The sequence below is a fragment of the Pogona vitticeps genome, chromosome 3 (assembly GCF_051106095.1).
Source record: "Pogona vitticeps strain Pit_001003342236 chromosome 3, PviZW2.1, whole genome shotgun sequence".
Taxonomy (NCBI): domain Eukaryota; kingdom Metazoa; phylum Chordata; class Lepidosauria; order Squamata; family Agamidae; genus Pogona; species Pogona vitticeps.
In genome coordinates this window covers 56,758,425-56,779,757 of record NC_135785.1, presented here as the reverse complement: position 1 = coordinate 56,779,757, position 21,333 = coordinate 56,758,425, and the positions used below count along the sequence as shown (strand labels likewise).

At 38.5% G+C, this 21,333-nt stretch overlaps 1 protein-coding gene across 4 annotated transcripts in view; it reads right to left on the bottom strand.

Annotated features, from left to right (window-relative positions):
- The window catches only part of SLK (STE20 like kinase), a 72,955-nt gene that overhangs the window by 27,079 nt on the left and 24,543 nt on the right, over positions 1-21,333 (bottom strand). For 2 of the 4 annotated variants that reach the window (XM_020788942.3, XM_020788945.3), the window contains exons 3-13: positions 15,784-15,948; positions 12,972-13,020; positions 11,859-12,008; positions 10,105-10,177; positions 9,696-9,890; positions 8,918-8,999; positions 6,968-7,096; positions 3,218-4,687; positions 2,426-2,556; positions 1,462-1,585; positions 528-707 (exon numbers count right to left, since the gene is read on the bottom strand). In XM_020788942.3, coding sequence (XP_020644601.3) covers positions 528-707; positions 1,462-1,585; positions 2,426-2,556; positions 3,218-4,687; positions 6,968-7,096; positions 8,918-8,999; positions 9,696-9,890; positions 10,105-10,177; positions 11,859-12,008; positions 12,972-13,020; positions 15,784-15,948 — 2,748 coding nt within the window. The remainder of the gene's footprint in view (positions 1-527; positions 708-1,461; positions 1,586-2,425; positions 2,557-3,217; positions 4,688-6,967; positions 7,097-8,917; positions 9,000-9,695; positions 9,891-10,104; positions 10,178-11,858; positions 12,009-12,971; positions 13,021-15,783; positions 15,949-21,333) is intronic. The other 2 variants (XM_020788944.3, XM_078389471.1) reach the window with 1 other exon arrangement.

The following is a 21,333-nucleotide window of genomic DNA, read 5'->3' as shown; positions in this document are numbered from 1 at the left end:
CATCAGCTCACTACAGTAAACATTATTTCAATAATTGGCTACATATACAGAAGAGATATGTGTGCTATATCTATTCACAACTGTTTCCAGCAATTTTCACTACTAAATCTCTACTTTTAAAAGCACTTTTAAAACTTCCTTCCACTTATAGGCCTTGATTACATAACAGTTCTTACTGTTCTAAACAAATGTTAAAGTTTTAACTTAAAAGTAATCAAGGTACTGAAAACAAATATTAACTCAAAGCTGTTGTTAAAATTTACAAAACATTCAAAGCTGCTGTTTTGACTTTTTTACTTATATACAAGGCTGATATTTTAATTGCACATAATTTCTTTAATATTTCAGTGCTCAAATATTATTAAAATATTATTAAAATAATGCATCTACTTATAGTTCTTGTTCCTTTAGTAGGAACATGCCACCCCCTTTTGTTTTATACACTCAGAATTTAATAGGAATGCAGATACCAAACTATCACCCATAATGCCCCCCCCCCCCCCGAAAACTATACTGATATATTTTACCTCTTTTTTTCTGTTTTTCAACATGTTCTGAAATTTGGACAATTCTTTCTCTTGTTCTGCTTTAATACGCTTTGCTTCATCACGTAGACGGTTCGTATGTTCTTGTTCTAATCGCTCTATTGTTTGTTTCTGCTGTTTTTCTAGATTTTCAATCTCCTGGTCATATTGACGTTTCTTACTCTGAAAAGAGATTTCATTACATTTAAATGTTATGAAGAGTTAAGTTTATTGGTTGTGCAGAGTAGCAAGGGTCTGAGTAAATAATAATATATGTTTGTGTATCATCTTACATGAAAGACTACTACAGCCTGAAACTTAGGAAAAAATCCATTTTACAGATATACATAGAGAAATACATAGTACAATATACCAGAAACAATTGGAAATTCAGGTCCAGGTCATAAGCACTGAAGTCATTAGTTCTGAAGACAAATTACATAACATAACTGTTCTATATCTATACTAATGATCATAAATGATTTTTGATTTAGAAGAGTCTAATAAAGTCCAACACATTTTCAAAAGAGCAGCTTTCAGAATTATATATAGGGCATGACCCAGAAGACCTGTGTGTTTTATAATGTACCCATGGTTTTAGAGAATATATACTAAGGCAGTGGTCCCCAATCTTTTCTGAACTGGTTGGGGGGGGCATGCGTGGGGGGATCAACCCGTACTGACAGGTGGACAGGGACCCCCCCTGTGCTTGCGCAGATGGGTGGGCCACGCTCGCGGATGGGCGGGTCGTGCTCCTGCGCATGCATGGGTGGGTGAAGTGCGCTCATGGTTGGGCAGGCCATGCATGTGGGGTGCACGGGGGGGAAGGGGATCTGTCTCTGCAGCCCGGTCCTGCCATACCTGGCACGGGCCATGGACTGGGTGTTGGGGACCCCTGTACTAAGGTATGTGTTGGGGAGAGATATATGAACCTTACTGTCATTTCTTGTTCAAAGCGCCTGGACATTTGCTCTCGTTGTTGCAGTAGTTTATTACTGAGCTGCTGCTGAGCACGTTGCTCTTCCTTTTGGAGCAACCGTAGCTCCCGTAATTCTTGACGGCTGAAAAATGAGGAAAATAATATTGCAGAGGTGAAAGAAAGTGACAGAATGCAAACTTTTGCATCTGTATATTTAGCATCTGAAGGAAAATGAACTTTTCACTTTGAATAGTTAATTTTATTTATTTATTTATTTATTTATTTATTTATTTATTTATTTATTTATTTATTTACTTACTTACTTACTTACTTACTTACTTACTTACTTACTTACTTACTTACTTACTTACTTACTTACTTACTTATTGCATTTATATGCCGCCCATCTAGACATAGTCTACTCTGGGTGGCTCACAACATACAAGATAAAAATAATTCAATATATATATTAACAGTTTTTCAACAAGTAGTTAAAAAATCAAGACAACCTTTTCCTAAACCAGAAACGGTGAGCCTATGGCACGCATGCCACAGCTGGCATGCGGAACCCTTTCTGCTGGCATGCAATCCATAAGTCGCTGGATCACTACCCCCCCCACCATACAGCCAAACCTGAGAAGGTGGCTGCAGCCAGGGTGCTGGCACTTCGGCAGGTGCATCCAGAGCAGCTGGCACTGGCGGCGGATCCGGAGTGGGGTCTCGAGGCACCTCCGTGCCTTGGATTCTCCCTTCCACCACCACTTCCAGTTCCGCCACTGTCACGACCCGCTGCCCGCTAGTTTTTTGTCTGTTTTTTCAGTGTGGACACACGAGCCCAAAATGGTTTGCCGCCACTGTCCTAAACCATAATCTAATCACAAAAAATGATAAAAACTGAATTTAAACACCATCCATATAGAAGCTCTTTTAACTCCCAAAATAGACATTCTGTCTCATTTCGAATAAATATTTTTCAACTCACCGAAGGTATCGCAATTCTTCACTTTTAGCATCACTCTCAGTAACTATTTTGGATGTAGTCACACTTACTTCTACACCATCAACAACAAATTTGCGAGTTTTCTTTAGAGTTTTCTTGTGTCTTTTAGTTTCCTGAATAAAAAATGTTAGGAAAAATACAGGAAAAGTTTTTAAGAAAATACTTTACTTACTTTCTTACTTTCTTACTTACTTACATGTTGCCCACACTACCCAAAGGTCTCTGAATATAATAAAAAGATAAAACAATTACAATTAAAAATACAGTGCTCTAAAAATTGCCATCAGGACCCACAGTTGATATTATTTCAATTAAAAACTTTCTGGAACAGGAAGGTTTTGATCTGGCGCCAAAACATCATCAACATCAGTGCCAGACAAATCTCCCTCACAATGGCATTCCATATCTGGGGGCAGCTGCTGAAAAGGCCCTTTGTTTACAAGCCATCCCTCTTACCTCCTTGAGGGATGGCTCTTTCAGGAGGGCCCTCTGGCTAGATCTTAATTGCCCAGAAAACCCCCCAAAGTCACTGTATAACTATAGAAATTCAAAAATATTCTTGGCAACAAGGATTGACTGTGCATGCATGCATAAGCAAAAGGAATTCAGAAATTTAGATATATGGAAATTTCTGAACTGAATTACAGTCCTAATTTTTTTTCAATATTTCTGTCATCAACCAAGAAATCTTGCATATTTATATTTGTGTCAACATCCTGCAGGCTTATGCTGTGAATCTTAGAAACAACGTTAGTTATAATGAATGATGCTTACTTGTAAAGATATTGATCCACTTTCCTTGTTTTTTGTGAGGAAACTGGAAATTGATAAGTTCAAATCAATGCTGCTATTGTCAGCTGCAGAACCAGTGCCTGAATCGGTATCATTTTCTTTAGAGCTTGCAGGATCAAGATGTCGGGAGCTTTCAACATTATCTTGATCAATTGATTTATTTTCTGCCTCATTTTCTGCTTGGCTAATGTTAATATTGGGTACTGAAGAATGTTCACATTCATGCGGTTGCTTGACTGCAGTATTTTCAGGCTTATTTTTAACTTGTGTATCACAGGAAACTGGTGCAAGGCCTGTGTCTATTTGAATGTTATTCTTGTGGTTTTCCCCAGCTCTGCTTTGTAATTTATCTTCAAGTTCTGCAACTTTACCCTCATGTTGACTGCTGCTTTCCTCAGTTCCTCTTGCTTCTTGAGCATGCTTAGTGTTGCTTTCTACTGTCTTCTGTTCTAGACCTTCTACTTTTTCTGGAACTGTGACTTCTGTTTCTTCTGAGGTGTTTACAATGAGTTTCTCAACTAGTTGCTGATCAGAATCTATCATGCTGTTTTCCCCTACAACAGGGAGTGGATCAGAGGGGACTTCCCCCTGTTCAGAAATACAAACTGCTGTCTCACAAGGAGCACTTCCAGGCACTTTCTCTGCATTTGCAGTCAGCGTTTCATCACCATTATCTGTCTCTTGAGCTCTACTAGTATCTTCTTTTATTTGCTTCCGCAGATCATCAACTGATTTATTTGCATCTGCCTCCCAAGACGTTTCAGTACCAGAAGTGACTTCATAACTCTGACCTTCAGATTCTTTCAGGCCACTATCTTCACATTTGCTATCATCCTGCAACTTGTTAATTTCTTTAATTCCTTCTATGGGGCTTTCTTCCCCAGCTTTATCTTCTTGAATGTCAGTTGTGTTTTCTTTTTCTTCTTTAAAACCAGTATCTGCTAAGATTTGTTCTGTAATTTCTGGGCTACTACCTGCAGTCTCGAGTTTTATTTCTTGTTTATCTTCAATAGTTGATTCATCTGAAAAGTTATCTTTCTTTTCTATGTTCACGTTGGGTTTAACATTATTTTCAGATACTACTGCATCAATTTCCTTTCCTTCTTTCTGCAACCCAGTGTCTTCACTAAATTTTACATCTGGAAGAGTCTTTTCAACTCCATTTTTCTTTGCTTCCTTTTCTTCATGGAGTAATGCAGACCCATTCTGTAGCTTTTCATTATTTTCCTGTGTGGTGTCACTTGTGCTTCCAGTAGATTTCTCTTTCTCAGATCTGTCAGGCTTGGTATGCATTTTTTCACTTTCAAGTGCATTGGTACTGGCTCCCTCTATGGATGATTTCTCTGTTTTTTCAGAAACAGATTCGAGGATAGAGGCATTTTGTGAAAGTTTATCTTCTTCTGAGCTGGCAATGCTGAGGTCAGACGAGGCTCGCTTATCTGTAGGCAACTGCTAAAATATTAATTGAAAATATTATTAGTTACAATTAAAATGTGTAAGAATTAGTACTACATTTGACATCTGGACAAGGCCAACTATTGCAATTGTGACCAAATAACAAATCTGCTCTAAACTTTTTTATCAGCTCCAGACACATTTTTTAAATAGATCAGAGAAAAGAAGTTAGCATATATTATGACATATACACAAGGAGGCCAGGAAATAACCACGAGAAGCCAGGCTTTCTTTGCTGTGGTACCAACACTTTGGAATCAGCTTCCAATGGAGCTGCACCTGGTTCTCCTTCCTAATATTTAGAAGGATTTTGAAGATGCTGCTTTACAAAGAGTCCTTTCAACGCAATTTTTATGATTTCTATGCCTCGCATCCTGCCTTTTATTTGGAAATTAGGCCTCTTGTAGTATCTGTTACTATTTTTACTTTTAATCTCATTGGTTGTTGGGTTTTTTATTATGCTCCAAACAGCCCAGAATAGTGCTTTGCATTAATGGGGATGTATACAAATAAAAACAAGTCAAGTCAATCGATAAATGATATACATTTGATTCTAACATTTCTTCAAGATCATGAACCAGGTGTTTCAACAGTCCCTGGCTCTTGCAACTGTAGCATATGTTGTTCAAGAGTCAGGCAATCCTTTCAGTGAAAAGGTGGAGTCTCTGTGTTTCACTGATGGTCCTATACACAGCTACAGCCCCCTGTCTCATAACATGCTGATGAGACCCTTGGTGCTCAGAGAAGTGATTTTTAAAATATGTAAAGTGTTGTGACTGGAAGGAGACAGTAGGAACATCTCATTGGTCAATGAAACTATGCTCATGGTTCTTTGAATCCTGCCCTTGTCTTTGTGTGCCAGAATATACAGTATATACTGTATTTTTCGCTCCATAAGACGCACCTCTCAATAAGACGCACCAAATTTTTTGGAGAAGAAAACAGGGGAAAAAAATCTGTTTTCTTCTCCTAAAAATTGGTGAGCTTTATGGAGAGGTCCGTCTTATGGAACGCAACCTAGGACCCTTTGGAGGCTCGCCCAGCCCCCCCCCCGAAGGCCAGAGGGGCAGAATCACCACCTTCTGGGGCTCTTTTGAGGCTTGGAAAGCTTCAGAAGAGGCCCCAGAAGGTGGCAATTTCGCCCCCTCTAGCCCGGTGGGGGGGGGGCAGGGTGAGCCTCCAAAGGGTCCTAGAGTGTGTTCCAGGACCCTTTAGAGACTCACCCTGCCCCCTGGGGTCAGAGGGGCCAAAATCGCCACCTTCTGGGGCTCTTTTGAGCCTTGGAAAGCTTCAGAAGAGCCCCCAGAAGGTGGCAATTTCGCCCACGCTGGCCCTGTGGGGGGGGGGGGTGGGGGTAGCGTGGCAAGGGTCCGAGGGAGCTCTCCAGACCCTTGCCACGCTACCCCCCCCGGGGCAAGTACGGGCGAAATAGCGACCTTCCAGGACCTTTTGAGAGGTTTTCAAGCCTCTCAAAAGGTCCTGGGAGCTGGTGATTTCGCCCGCGCTGGCCCCGTTGGGGTGGGGGTAGTGTGGCAAGGGTCCGAGGGGGCCTTCCAGACCCTTGCCACGCTACCCCCCCCCACGGGGCGAGCGCGGGCGAAATAGCAACCTTCCAGGACCTTTTGAGAGGTTTTCAAGCCTCTCAAAAAGTCCTGGGAGCTGGCGATTTCGCCCGTGCTGGCCCCGTGGGGGAGCATCACAAGGTTCCTAGAAGGCTCCCTTGGACCCTTGCGATGCTCCCCCCCCATGGGGCCAGTGGGGGTGAAGTCACCACCTTCGCTCCATAAGACGCACAGACTTTCTACCCCCCCTTTTGGAGGGGAAAAAAGTGCGTCTTATGGAGCAAAAAATACGGTAAATATAATCTATCCACCCTTCTGCATATGCCATTTAATAAAGTGTTATGTACTCATAGCTTCAGTAATGACTCTGCAGTTTTATTTGCATTTCCTATCTGATGTTCTAGATAGGCAGCTAAATAGTGTTGTTCTAAAGGGCATCTGATTTCCAGGGAGGCTTAAAAAAAGGCTTTTAGAGAATGCTTAGATCTCATTTAAATGTATTTTTGGATGGTTTAAATCTGTTTTTAATAATTTTACTTTGTTGAAAATTACTCTGGGAGCCCTATTCAAGAGAAAGATAATTAAAAAGTACTACAGATAGACACACATACACCTCATAGTCCCTAAATTATTTATCCAATAGGAATAAGTCAAACTCATGGCATTAATTTGAGAAGTATGTTAACTTTTCCTTTAAAGTATTGATTTAACTCACCAGGGAATTTTCAGATTCCTCCTCTTCATCTTCATCTTTTCCATCTTCTACTTCTTCTGTAACTTCTGCCTTTGCTTCAGCAATCAGTTCTCTGATTGGTTTATTGGAAGTTATAGTAACAAATGGATGCTGTCAAAAATGCACACAAATTCAAATAATCAACACAGAATGCCATTTAACAACATGATATTTAGCCAGGATAGATTTCCCTCATTCCCATCCAAAATAAAAGGATGTATTAAGTACATTTTAAAATCATCATCATCATCATCATCTTACAACTTCAGAATTGGAAAGGGCCATATTGATCATCAAATCCTCAAATCCAGCCCCTGTCAAGGAGGCACAGTGGGGAACTGAACTCTGGCTCCATAGCCAGCTATCTGCACCACTGAGTTCATAGGTTTTTTTCACCTTTTAATTGGCTTCTAAGTCTATTTATATTTATTCTATATCACCAGATGGGTAAAACACAGATTTTTTTTTCCCCTGGAAGACTATTCTCCTTGTTTGGCCTCATTTTAGAGGCCTTTTGCCTTAATGAATGCTAAAGCCATATTGGGGAAGGGGGAAGAAGAGCATCATGTTCAGTTACAGAAATCTTCAGTGTATTATTAAACTGAGGAAATGAACTCCACGAAAACGCTCATTAAAATATAGCAGTTAGTCTTTGAAGTGCCAAGTAGACATTTCTGTCTTTTTCTTTTTTTTGATGTGCTTGATATGCTACCACAGAGTAACACAGCTACCTCTTCTAAAATTATTATGCTCAAATTCACATCTGAAAATGAAGCTTTTGATGTAGCAAACTAAGACCACTTTGTATTTCCCTGATAAATCACATTTAATTCTGATAGCTTCTTAACAATTATGAAGGCAATGGCTAAGCGCTAGAGCTTCCAGAACAATAGAAAGCAAATAAAGGTTGGGATTCAGAGGGCTTGGTGCACGTTCAAGATATTTTATCAGAACATTTCTCCTTTCTGCAGCAAATCCAGACTGATCTTTTGATTTTTAAAATTCAAAACGTTTGACTATTTGACATCAATGTTTTTCAACAGACCATACAAAAAAAAGGGGGGGAGAGATTTGTCCACTATTTTCATCTCCTTTTTCAGATACCTACCTCTCCAATTTACAAGCTATGTTTTCAAATATGGGAGCTACTTTATATACTAAATATACTAACCAAAACACTAACTTGAACCATTAAAATACAAGGGCCAAATTAATCCTTTCATTCAAACCTGGCTGAACACTCATTAACCAACACAGGTCCCACTCCAAGTCCCCACACAGCTTGGCAACGGGTACACGTGAAAGACTTTTCTCCACTATGGCACCAAAAAGTTGGAGCATTCTACTGAAGGAGAAGTATAAGGCCACTAAGTTTGGCCTTATCTCTGCTTGCTTTCTGGCAAGGAGCAAAACCTGTTTAACCCCAGTAGGCATTTGTCTCTTTTAATGACGTGTTTAAAATGAAAGGTTACTTCTCACTTACTAATTCTATGCTAAAAAATTTAACAGTTCTCACTAGAGTTTTTAAAACCACACACTGTTACCTTCTCTGATTATTGCTTAGTTGAAAAAGCAGGTCTGTGGAACAACCAATACGTTTAGATTTCTATTTCTCCAAAGAAGAATGTTAGATGGGAAAGATCCCCCAAAGTTACACATCTACAGTAAAATTATATTGTTTTTTAACACGGGCATCAGTGCAATGATGAAAATTACAACAGTTAATTGAAGCTATTTAAAGAGGCACTTATTCTTTAATTGGCACCTTGTTAATTAGCCACCATGACAACTGCAACTGTACTATGGGTGGGAAGGGAAAAAAGATTTTGGCCATATTAAGTTCATTTTAATTCATTTACAACTTCAGTGCATTCCTTAACTCAACAGATAAATGAAGATAGCAGTCTAAATATCTCAACATATTTTTCACACCTGCAGTAGATCAGCAGTGCTCCACCTTGCATCCACATTCTTTTCCAGACATTTCTTTAAGAAGTCCTTAAAATCAGATGACCTGCAGAAAAGCAAATAAAATCAATAAGCTGCACTCAATCTAGGTGATGTCATTCTCTTTAGTTTCCTTTATATATATAGTGTCATATACTGGCTGCAATTGTCTTGGTGCAGCTCTGTGTATCTAAGGCTGATGGTTGTCAGTGAGGCTTTCGACTGCTATCCCAAAGTCTTCCACCTGCCAACAATCCCTAGGCATCTTTTTCATCCTGGGGAAGACTTTGAGAGCCTCAAGACATGGGAGGGAAGGAATCTCCCTCCAATCAGTCTTACACACATGAAAGACTGCACCAAAAGGATTACAGCCACTGATCTGCTGGGATAAGAACAGGGTAGGTAAGACAACGCATAGATATTAATGATCAGGCCATTTGCAATTATTTTGATATAAAAATGATGAGATCTATGTCAGCCTTTCAGATAAAGCAAGTACGTCAAAAGAAAAATCTTGCTCTTTATGGAGCACTACTTCCCTTATAAAATTAACAGACTATTAACAAGCTATTGCTGATTCTCTTTCAGAAGAGCACAATGAAAGCTAGCATCTAACTTATAAGATGCTTCTAGTCAAACTAGTCTTAAAATGCCTCCTATTTGTCTCTTAGGAAAACGAACATTTACTTCAGTGGTTCAGTCATGATTTTTTTGCCAATTGTTTCAAAGACAGAACTTGAAAATTTTAAAAGAGAAGAATAACCATTTTGAAGGTTGTGCCAATGAAGGTGGCTCCGACTTTGCTATTTTCAGCAGAACTCGCATTGGATTTAATTCATGATGAGGTGGTTCTATTTCAGCCATTTCTATTAAAGTGATACCTAAAGACCAAACATCAGCCTTGTAATCGTAAGGCCTGTCTTTAGATGTCTCACACATCACCACTTCAGGAGCCATCCTAGTGTGGAAAGGAAAAAAGGAAGATTGGTTAAGAACTGTTATCTGCAATAAGCAACATTTTAAACATGTAAGATATGGCTAACAAAACCTATACATGCTCTAATTTAACAACTTTGTAGTTTTACTTATTTAAAAGGCTTGAAATATACAGCTATATAAGAAGGGTTCTATGTTGCATTCATTTTGAAAAGATTACAAAAATGCATACTTACCAGTATGGAGTACCAATGAAAGAATCTCGCCTCTGTATTGTCCTTGTATTTTTAGCAGACACTCCAAAATCCGCTTCATGTAAAATAAAACAACAGTAAAAACTGTTAGGGCTCAAATTTTTTACCAACATACATTTCCACTTCAAATCGGCCACTATCTAAATCAGAAAAACTATCATTCTTGCCAGTTTACATTATGATTTTAATTTTGTTTCCCCCTACTAGTTATGTGCCATCGAGTTGGAACCAACTTATAGCAATCCTAATAGGACTTTCAAGATAAAAGAGATATTTAAGGAGTGGCTTTACCAGTTCCACACCCTCAGTGAGTTTCTATGGCTGAACAGGGATTTAAACTCAGACTTCCTGAGTGTTGAGTCACTCTATCCACTACACCACATTGGGTATCCCCTTCTTGCCCCCTATTAAAAACTTGGTGGAAAATTCTGAAACTAAGTAATTCTTTCATTTTTTTTCAGTTTTCAAAAATCCCAAGCAGCAAATGGCCTTGAATGCCTAAAAATGCTTATTGTGAAAGTACACAGTACTGATAAACATTAAAGAAAGTAAAGTATTGGAAGCAGACAAGTTAACCTGGAGAACACTTATGAAACAAGTGGTAACAGGCAAGACGGCTTAGGTATTGAAATCACACTGAGCTTTAGAAATGCTCAACAGCATTTCTAAAGCTCAACAAACGCTAAACAACATTTCTAAATGCTCAACAAAAATTTCTTGCTGTTTCTGAATTCCTCTGAAGTCTAACAATCTACAGATTTCAGAATCGGTTTTTACAGTTATACTAAGCTCTAAAACAGCAACACCTGAAGTCATTTTTAGTCTGATTCAGAACCTTCAAATTATCACTACTGAAATTGAGATGAATTATCATTCAGGTCAAGATGTAAATTAATCAGATTGTTTTTTTAAAAAAAAGCCTACACCACTCTTTCCCAGTTTAGATTCTCCTAATCCAAGAACTGCTGGAATCATTTTATAAAATCCAAAATACATCATAGAAGTACACTGGACAAAATCCTGTCCGTGCAGGTGTGATACAAATATTATACCTACATAAAAGTGCCAAGCGTTACATCTGGCAACAGTTAATTGCACAATTTGTCTGCACAATCAGATGTGTGATTCCCATTATGACCATTCTGCAATGTGCAGGCAGAAGTGTTTTGTAGACATCACTTCTACTTTAGTGCTATTATAGCTACTGAGGGTATAATGGTGAGTTATGCCCGTGCAGATAGCAAGAGGATTTTGCCCAGTGTCTCATGATATGAGATTAGAATACATAATCCCTTTTCGATAATGAGAGTTTGAGCTATAACACCTTCTACGTGAAATCTATAGTCACATATGGCTTTTTAAAAGCAACAAGTGTTTTAGCAATAAGAATAAAAAATTTAAATATTCTGATTTTAATTCTTTTTAAAAATAATTTTATTGAACCTAATTCATCTATTTTGCCTAAAGCTTTGGAAAGAAACTGGAGTGGGAATCTGAATTGAAGTTTAAACAAAACCTTGTTCCTTTGAAATTCAAAACAACTATAGTTACCTAACTGCCAATTGTAATTAAAAGAATTCTTTAGATTATTTGTTTTCCAGGTCAAAAATGCTTACCAAAAGTTATACTCATAACCATACTCATAACTTTTGGTAAACTTCTTGAAATAAAAGAAATGCCAAAATCCAGATAATTCCTTTTACATTACTTCAATTTTTAAAAAATGTAATACTCACCCAGTTTGATGTCTCCATCTAAAGTAAAAAGTATATTGCCAGCCTTTAGATCTCGGTGAATAATTTTATTTTCATGTAGATAGTGCAGTGCTTCCAGTGTCTGCCTGCAAACCACCCTGATTTGTGGCTCTGTTAGTGGTCTTTCAAGTTCTGCAGCAAAACACACAGATATAAAAGCCTTGCTTTGCAAAAGGTCTTGATAAGCGAAGCAAAAGACAGAAACTTTTCTTGCAAATACAGATAGACAGTGGTCAGAATCTGGCTGAAGAAATATGGTGGCATAAATCCATTGATGTAATTTTCAGTGATAAATTGCTGCTACTGAGCAAGTCTGGATGGGCATTTGTAGTTCCATGCCAAGTCATATACAGTAACTGGTGTGTGACACTACATGCCTATACTAATGTCTTAACTAGTGGCAATTTGCTGCTCAAATTTACACTGGTGGACATACACCAATAGATAATGTGGCCAATAAATAAAAGCTGATAATATTGAATATAATACATTCAAATGATGCTTCTTGTTTTATCATCCTGTAGGCACTGGTCAAATACAGTAATTGAAGCAGTGCTATTTATTGTTGTTGCAAAATGAACTTACAAAATACCTCAAATAGTGGATGAAAACTGTGCTCTGTAGCGTTCTAAAACTATTGCTATATGAAGCACATTTTCCCCTACATCAGGATTGGCAACACACTTCCCTTTAAGAATGAAAAACCTCATATCCTATCCACGCAGCAACGTATAATTGGGAGACTTCCACCTTGGAAGTAAGGACAGCCTTGGAACTAGGAGGGAAACAGATTCTTTTCAGGACTTCACTGCAATGTCCCAAAGATCCCTGAATGACCTTCTTTAGTAGGGTAAGAAACTGCTATTATCTTATGACCCAAGGAACTGTAAAACCTGCTTATTTATAAAAACCTTTTAGTTGGTCAGAAAATTTGGAAAAGCTGTTAAGGATATCTATTGCTGTTTTATTTAACATGTGTTAAATGTGTGCTGATCATTCTGAAAATGAATATATTTTAAAAACAAATATGCTATAGTGAACATGTCATTGACATACAAAACTGTAGCTATTTCATAAAATAAAAAATGTACTTGCCCAACATTACAGCATCTACAGCACCACCAGCACAGAATTCAATGAGTATCTGCATATAAAAATAGGAACAGTTTGTTACAAAAGAGTATAAACTGAAATTTTATGTTGGCTAATCAAGACTGAGAAGCAGAACCAAAATTCCTCTAACCAAGTGTACTAGCACCCTTTGGTTTGTAATGCTTGTCTAATAAATCTCTCATATACTTCTTCATTGTCATAGATTTTAAAAAGAAAAAGAAATGGCAGGTTTTTATGAGCTCCACTGCTTTTCTTCAGCTGTGGAAACAGTAGTTTCAGAAAGCTTAGCACTTGACTATTGCTTCATTAGGTATGCATTCAATGATAACCATTACAATCCCACTATCTTACACATCTACTCATTTAGTCTAGAGAAATCATATACTTCAATCAGACTGAGCTATGCCTATGAACAAGGTAGTCAGTATTCCGTTAAAAGATCAACATCTTATAAGAGGTTTACTAATGTGTGTAGCAAGAAAATCAGAACTTTGAAAACTGGAAGTGCTAAGCATGCAAAATGATCCTTACCTTTTGTGACTTGCCTTTAGCCGCTGTTTCTAAAATGTTATATGGAGCGGCAAAATTGCATTAAAGTTGTGGAAACTCAAGAGGCAAAGCTGGTGGAGTCCATTAAGAATCTTCCTATTCTCTATCATTTGAGTACTAAACAAATCCCTCAGCTCCATGGTTCTTAGAATTTAATAAACTATTGCAAGGGAACCATGTTTATACAGTGGTGCCTCGCATAGCGAGGTTAATCCGTTCCGGATTAACCTTCGCTATGCTGAAGCATCGTTGAACGGATCAAAAAAAAAAAACAATTGGAACGCATTAAACATCGTTTAATGCGTTCCAAATGGGCCAAATACTCACAGTTCAACGAAGCTTCGTAATGGCCGGCAGCCATTTTCGCGCCCTCGCCTCGCTTAACGAGAGCGCGAAAACGCTGCGCGCGGCCATTTTGGGCCATTTCCGGGCTTCCGGCGGCCATTTTGGCCGCCGAACAGCTGATCGTCGGGCTTCGTTTTGCGAAGATCGGTAAGCGAAACGCTTACCGGTCTTCGCAAAGCGAATTGTGCCCTATAGGAAAAACGTTAAGCGATCGCATTAGCGATCCGAAAAAACGGATCGCTATGCGATTTCATCGTTATGCAGTGCACTCGTTAAGCGAGGCACCACTGTATAACAAAATGTAAACTTTTTGTCACAGACCCTTTATGGAACTCCTGAAAGTCCATATTTTCTTACAGGACAAAATGATACACTAGCATTCAATGAGGACTAGGCAGCTGTATGACTGCTTTGCTTGTTATTTTGACTGATGACACTAAGGACCAATGTCTTACTTTATCACTTTATTTTCAAATACAATGTAGGGAACATATTTAGCTGATAGTAGACCATAACCTTCTCTTAAACTTCAAATCTTCTCTGAAATACAAAAGTAGTACAGTGGTGCCTCGCAAGACGAAAATAATTCGTTCTGCGAGACCTGCTGTCTTGTGAAATTTTCATCTTGTGAGGTGAGTTTTCCCATAGGAATGCACTGAAATTTAATTAATGCGTTCCTATGGGATTTTTTTTTAAAAGTCACTTACCAGGTAGGGAGCTGGGGAAGCACCATCGGAGGACTGGTGGGGGTCCCCCGCAACCACGATTGCCACTTTCAGATGTCCCCCGGCAGTCCTCCGATGGAGCTGTGCAAGCCTCTGAAGCCTTCACCAGCACCATTTTCGAACTTCCTGCCCTTTCCCCCTGCCTTTTTCCTTTCAGAGGCTTGCCGAGCACCATCAGAGGCTTTCATCTTGTGAGTTTTTCATTGCCCGAGGCATTCGTCTTGCGAGGTACCAGTGTATGTACCTCTAGCAAACCTGTCAAAGTACAATTTCTCCAATTTATACAAGCACCCTCAAACTATGACTTAGTAGCCAAACATTATTGATTCAAATTGTCCTCCTTCCTACTAGTTCTATGGCATAGCAACAACAACAACAAAAAACCTGTGGGAAAAGTCAACCCCTTATGTCATTTAGGGTCATGCCTGGCTTGATATAAAGCCACTCATCTGCCCATTTGAAATGCAGGAATCAATACTTGCACTTGGCTGTAAGATTATATGAAGCCAGCTAAGAACATTTTAGCACATCATGTACAGGAAGAGACATACTACATCACCAGGGAATCTGCTCCTCCCAAAGTTCCCTCTAATTTTTGGCCCTGCTGAGCGAAAGCCTCACCTCATGCATGTCCGAGGGGGCAGGATTTAATCCGAAACTGGAATTAAATGGGTGTCAACATAAGCTGCTGGTGTGCAACCCTGATGGAGCTCTGTGCATATACACACAGCTCAAAAGGAACACTGTCTTCCCCATCTTCTCATTTGTGGCAAATGGAATTATCCCACCATTTCTCAGTACATGAAATTCTGAGATATCTATATTGATTCCAGAGTATTCAGGAGAGGACAGATCTGTCTCTCCACCAAAGGGAGTAAAAAATAGAACTTCTGTGCCCAAAATCCAAATTACAATTATGGATGTTCTCTGACTCTATACTTGTCCACAAATTCAAAGTTCTAGACACAAATTTCTCACCAAAACATTTAAAGTCAAATGTTATGACTATAGGCTTAAACATAAACAATTAAGCAAACTGATAAAAACCTATGCAAAACAGGTTTGAAGACTGATTGTTAAAAAACTGGGAAAATGCACCGCTTAGTCAAGCCTAAAGACACGAATTCCACATTGCCCCCTTAAGCATACAGCTCTGAACAACAGCAAATACATACCCAAAGATTATTTTCATAATAAAAAGCATCTAGAAGTTTGACAATATTCGGATGATCACAGGATGCTAGGATATCAATTTCAACCATGTAGTCCTCAAGTTCTTCCTCAGATTTAGTATCAATCACTTTTGCAGCTGCAAGGACTCTTGTTTCTTTGTTTTGAGCCTGTAAAAGAGATAAAAACCAAATTTATGTTAGATGTTTTTATCATCCATACTGCAGATTATTTTATAAGAGCATTTATACAGCTTCCAGAGACTTTATAAGTCTGTATAAAATATCTGTAACATAAAATATCTGTAACATACAAACTACCCCCAATATTGTTGGGGCCTCTTTTACTCCCAATTTCTTTTTATTAAGAACCATCCAAACTGGCTCCATTTTCCTTTGCCAGAGCAGTGGTCTGATCTCTAGCTTGAAAGCTACTGCAAGAAGTGGTAAAAAGCTTGAGCCTTCTTGAGCACAGAGGTGTTATTATTTTTCAAGTTAACAACAGAACTAGTCCTGTGAAAGCAAAAAAAAAAATATGTTCCAATATGAAAGTGACAATACACACAATATGCAAACTCTACCTACTTACATTGAAGACTTTGTTAATTCATGATCAAATGAAACTCAGAATACAGTATTTAAAATGATTAGTAAATGAAATCTTTAGAACAATACAGCAAAACCTCAGCAGTATCTCAACATCTGCCCTACCTCAGATAACAATTGTGCATCCCTGAAGAAGAGCAAAGGAAACATTTCATCAATAAAGCAAAACAGTCTCCTCAATTTCTTTCTAATGATGCTGGTAGGGGAATGCAATTCCTTTCATTGTTATAACAACAGGAGTGAGAATAAACACAGTCTTTCTGTGTACACTATGTGGCAGTTTCCATGGCCACTACATGTCTGTGCTGTTTTGAGTGCCATTTTCATACTAACAGATTTGCTAGTATTTTTATTGTGCCAGTCACTTCCTTACAAACATGGCTATTTCCAGAAGAAGCTATCAGTTACAAAAAAGCAATGGCTATTAGGCACACAGTTTTCTTCACATTTTCAGCAGTCATGTGGGCATATTTCTGTTCTCTCTGCCAAGATGATACAGGCTTCCATTTTCAGCTTCTATCACATGGAAACAGATGAAAGAAAATGAACAACAATATATATTTACAATATAGCAGCAACTTGGAAGGAATGGAAACTACAGCAACATTGTGACAAATCCCTACAGCAAAAACAAGTTGCCATGAAAGAGGTATACCCTGTCCTCTTGTAACAAATAAATATGAAGACTGATCATGAGCCCTAACACAGCTCCAATCAACATGCAGACAGGATAGCTGAAAAACACACCTATAAACTGTTTAAGATATTAATCAGCAGCTCCTCTATGACAACAAGGAACAAGGTCTTTCTATTTGCTGTGCCTCACTTGTAAATTTTCATTTCCCTGTCCATTCATCTGCCACTCCCAAAGAAGTTGTTATAACCAGATAATCTTTGAATATATTGCCACTCAGTCAGGCTTTGAATGACATTTTATTTTTTACTTTTCTGCTCTTTTAAACTGGATTCTCCTGTGTCATTTTTATTTCAATCATAATGTAGTTATGACAATTATCTGGTATTTATTATGGCACTACTAATTTAATTTTGGAAATAAAATATTGTAGAAAAGTCATCCCCACATGTTCTTGGACTGCAACTCCAAGAATCCTGGACAACACAGCTAGTGGCAAAGGCTTCTGGGAATTTTAGTCAAAAAACATCTGGAGATCAAAAGTTGGGAACCATTGTTCTAGAAAGATGAGAAAAGGGATACAAATATATATTTAAAAATTAATAAATCATTTCAATTCATCGTTTGAACAGGCCTTAAGATGGCTATGAAACAGTGAATCCTGGGCTTCTTTAAACAGTTTAAAATTGTAAGTAAACTAACACAAGTACTGGCTTGCATGTCCAAATCAATTTGAAAATCTTGGAAATCAATTCTTCAATTAAAAAAATTAAAATGCTATGTACCCAGGTCATAAAACCTGTGCGTTTAGTCAATGATGCTGTGATATAGAGCCCTGATTTTGTCTTTTGAGCTATATCTTATACCGCCTTCTAGACATTTCCCCTAGGTCTAAAACAAGATTAATCAAAACAAGGTAAGATGCCTGTCTGTTTTACCAAAGTATCTTTATATGGAGTCCAAAAATGAAAAGATATCCTTCTCTGGCAAGGATCTTCCACCTTTACTATCCAAGATCTTTTATACTGGAAAGGCTGGGGAAAGATCTCATGATTGCTTGCATGCAAGGCACATGCTCTAAGCCCATACTTCTCAAACTTTGGTACCCAAACTGTTCTGAATGTCAACTTCTGAAGACTAAGTGTGTATGGCCAAATGATAGAAAATTCTGGCACTTGCGGCGAACCCCGGGAAAGTCTTCCATGGTGGGGGAGAAAGGTGGCGATTGGGGCAAATTTATTTTATTTTATTTATTTATTTGATTTTTACCCCGCCCCTCTAGACCATGTCTACCCCAGGAAAGCCTGCAGCGGCAGCGCTGGAAGCCCAGGAGGCTGAGCCCAGCCGGGATGGTCCGGCGGCTTGTCTCCCAGCGGCGGTAGCAGCAGCGCTGGAAGCCTGGGAGGCTGAGCCTCCCTTTTCCTAACCATTGGGGTGAAAGAGCTACAAAGAAGCAGCCTCTTCGCCACCAACGGTTTGAATTTCCCGGCCTTTTCCCCTGCCTTTTTCGTTCGTTTCTTGAAGCTCCAGCCACAAGTAGAAGCAAAATTTTGCGGCCGGAGCTGTTTGTAAATTGGATTGTTCATAGGTAGGGCCGTTCGTAAGTAGAGGTTCCACTGTAAACCAAAACTAAGTACGGTATTTAAAATTAAATATTAGCACAAATAATATTATAAGAAATTCACAATGCTAGTAATCATTACTACAGAGATTTGTTGAAACTGTAAAATACCTTTTTTCTTCACACACACACACACACACGCACGCACAGAGAGAGAGAGAGAGAGAGAGAGAGAAAATCATGCCACCCTCCTAGAAATTCTTCAGGATCTCCCAGCTGGGGATCAATAAGTTAAAGCTTTGTACCTTAAAGCAGTGGTCTCCAAAGTACGGCCTCATCCGAACCACCTGGCCTTTTTATCCGGCCTGTCCATATGAGCACGTGGGTGAGTCTGAGCACAAGCGGGCGGGCGGGCAGGTGGATGGGAGTGCATGCATGCGGGTTGATAGGAGTGCATGTATGCGTGTATGTGGACAGGTGTGAGTGTGGGTGGGTGCAGATGCATTCCTTCGGCTCTTGAAAATATATTATGCAGCCTTCTGTGTGAAACGTTTGGAGACCCCTGCCTTAAAGAAATGAGTTAACAGTGGACTTTCCTAAGAGCTGAATATATGAGGGTACTGCAGATAATTTCATATAATCTCACAAGAGTAAATTTTAATTTATCCACAAATAATTATGTAATAGTATATAAAAGCAAAGCAGTAAGACCTAGATTATAAAACCACAAGGTTAATCTGTAAAGGAAGATGTAGAAAGACTGAAGACACAATGCTAAATGAAACTAGAGAGGTGTCAATTGTCTTTTGTGGTTCAACAAGCACAACAGAACTCCTTTGTTATTCAACAAAATGTGGTTCTGTAATATTCATAGAAAACGATGAAGCAGTTATTTAATATTTAAAATCCAGGTACAAGAAAATTGTAATAGGGATAAAATGGACCAACTTTAGCCTTGGCTTCTCCAAGGATTCTAGAAAACTTTTTATATTTGTTAGCTCACTTCATTTGTAACCTACATTCTGACTCTTTACTAGTTTGACTGCCATTTAACATGTTTTCTTCATTACTGCACTAACAAGCAGGAAACTGCCTGCCTAAAATTTCAGTGCTACATGCAAATAAGGCCTGGTTTGTTTGCTTAGAAAAATGTTTATCACAGGAACATAGTTTTTGCTGAAAATCATAATACTTTTGAGAAAGGATTTACAAATAACTTATAGGAGGAGGGCCTGAGAAAAAAAATCATATTAAGGTCTCACAATCAATGCCTTTCTATGAATTAATTTTTTTCCTGAGGCCTGATTAAAGAATCATACCATACTACATGGCACTAATCCACAAGTATTCATCCAGTGAATATGTTGGTGCTATAGTTTTGACAACACTAACAGAAGAGTGCTATAGAATCTGGGCCAATGTGCCTGATGCTCTGCAGATTACTCTCCATAGTGATCTTTGTGTGGTCTTGTCTTAATGGCAAATATGACTAATTTTTGCTGCTGACAGACATCAAGTCAACAAAACAGCCAGTTTTTTTAAATCCACATATACACAGCAAACAAAACAAAATAAAAAAATACTTGTCACCTTTAAAGTACTAAGAAACATGTTTTTCACTAGAGTTTAATTTCTGCATAAAAAACCATATCCAGTCAAAATAAAAAGCCCTGCATGTCAGCTGTTTCTGTCATCTACAGTGTGTAGCTTGCTATTTTTACATCATTTATATCCCGTTTTTAAGACAGAAAGACTAAGAGAATATCTCTGCCCTCTTGGTCACAATATAAAACAGAGGAGGAAAAGGGAGAAACAAAGAAAACCTCAGGCACCAGCAATTAAATGTTACAATAAAGTCAACATTCCTGTTCCTCCCCTGACAGGTAGACCTGAAGTTAATTAAATGCTTCTAAACAGGTTTCTTTCCTGGCAGATGAAACAGAACATTGCCACAGTTTGAGAATGATAAATTGGAAGCTACAAGTCCTACAGATCAGGGAAAGGTTATTTTTGCAGGCCCCAACCTTATAAAACATCTTTGTCTTCCCAGCAATAAAAGGGGATTCCATTTCTGGAAGCCTTTAGGAACAGCAATTTGCTTTCTAAACAAACCACAGGGCCCAGTTACAGGTTTTCAAAACAAAAATACCCCCCTTTCCCCACCCTCCAAATTGTATGTGGACTATTTCTGTTTTCTCTGTTTCTGGCAACCCATGTGGTCCATCCAGGAGCCCAGGGGCAGAAAACTGTCCCACTTACCCAAACCAAGTTTCCCATCCGTGTTTGTATAAGGTGCACATACTTAGAAAGCCACTTTGCAACTGGAAAGTAGCAAATACTTTGCAAAGGTTTAACTAATTATTTTGGTTGCTTCAGTTTGATCTCTAACAAGTGTGATATAAACACAGTGTCCTAGTTTATTATAACTACATGTTGAAACAAAGTACATGATAGTTTTAATAGTTACAGAAAAAATATTAACATTCAGGAAAATATACTTACATATACAAACAAGGTACATGTAAGTATATTTTCCTAAATGTTAATATTTTGTCTATAACTATCAAAACCATAAGGAGTCATTAAAATGATCGGAACAAGAAACATCCCATTTTTGCCTTACATGTCCTTGCAATCCTCCATGCCCACCAGGAAAAGCTTATTCCTCATAACTGACTTACAAAGACAAAGTATCTTCAATATTTTCACAGACAACATCCAATTTTAATTCCTCTTTCTCCACTGGGTGGTATGG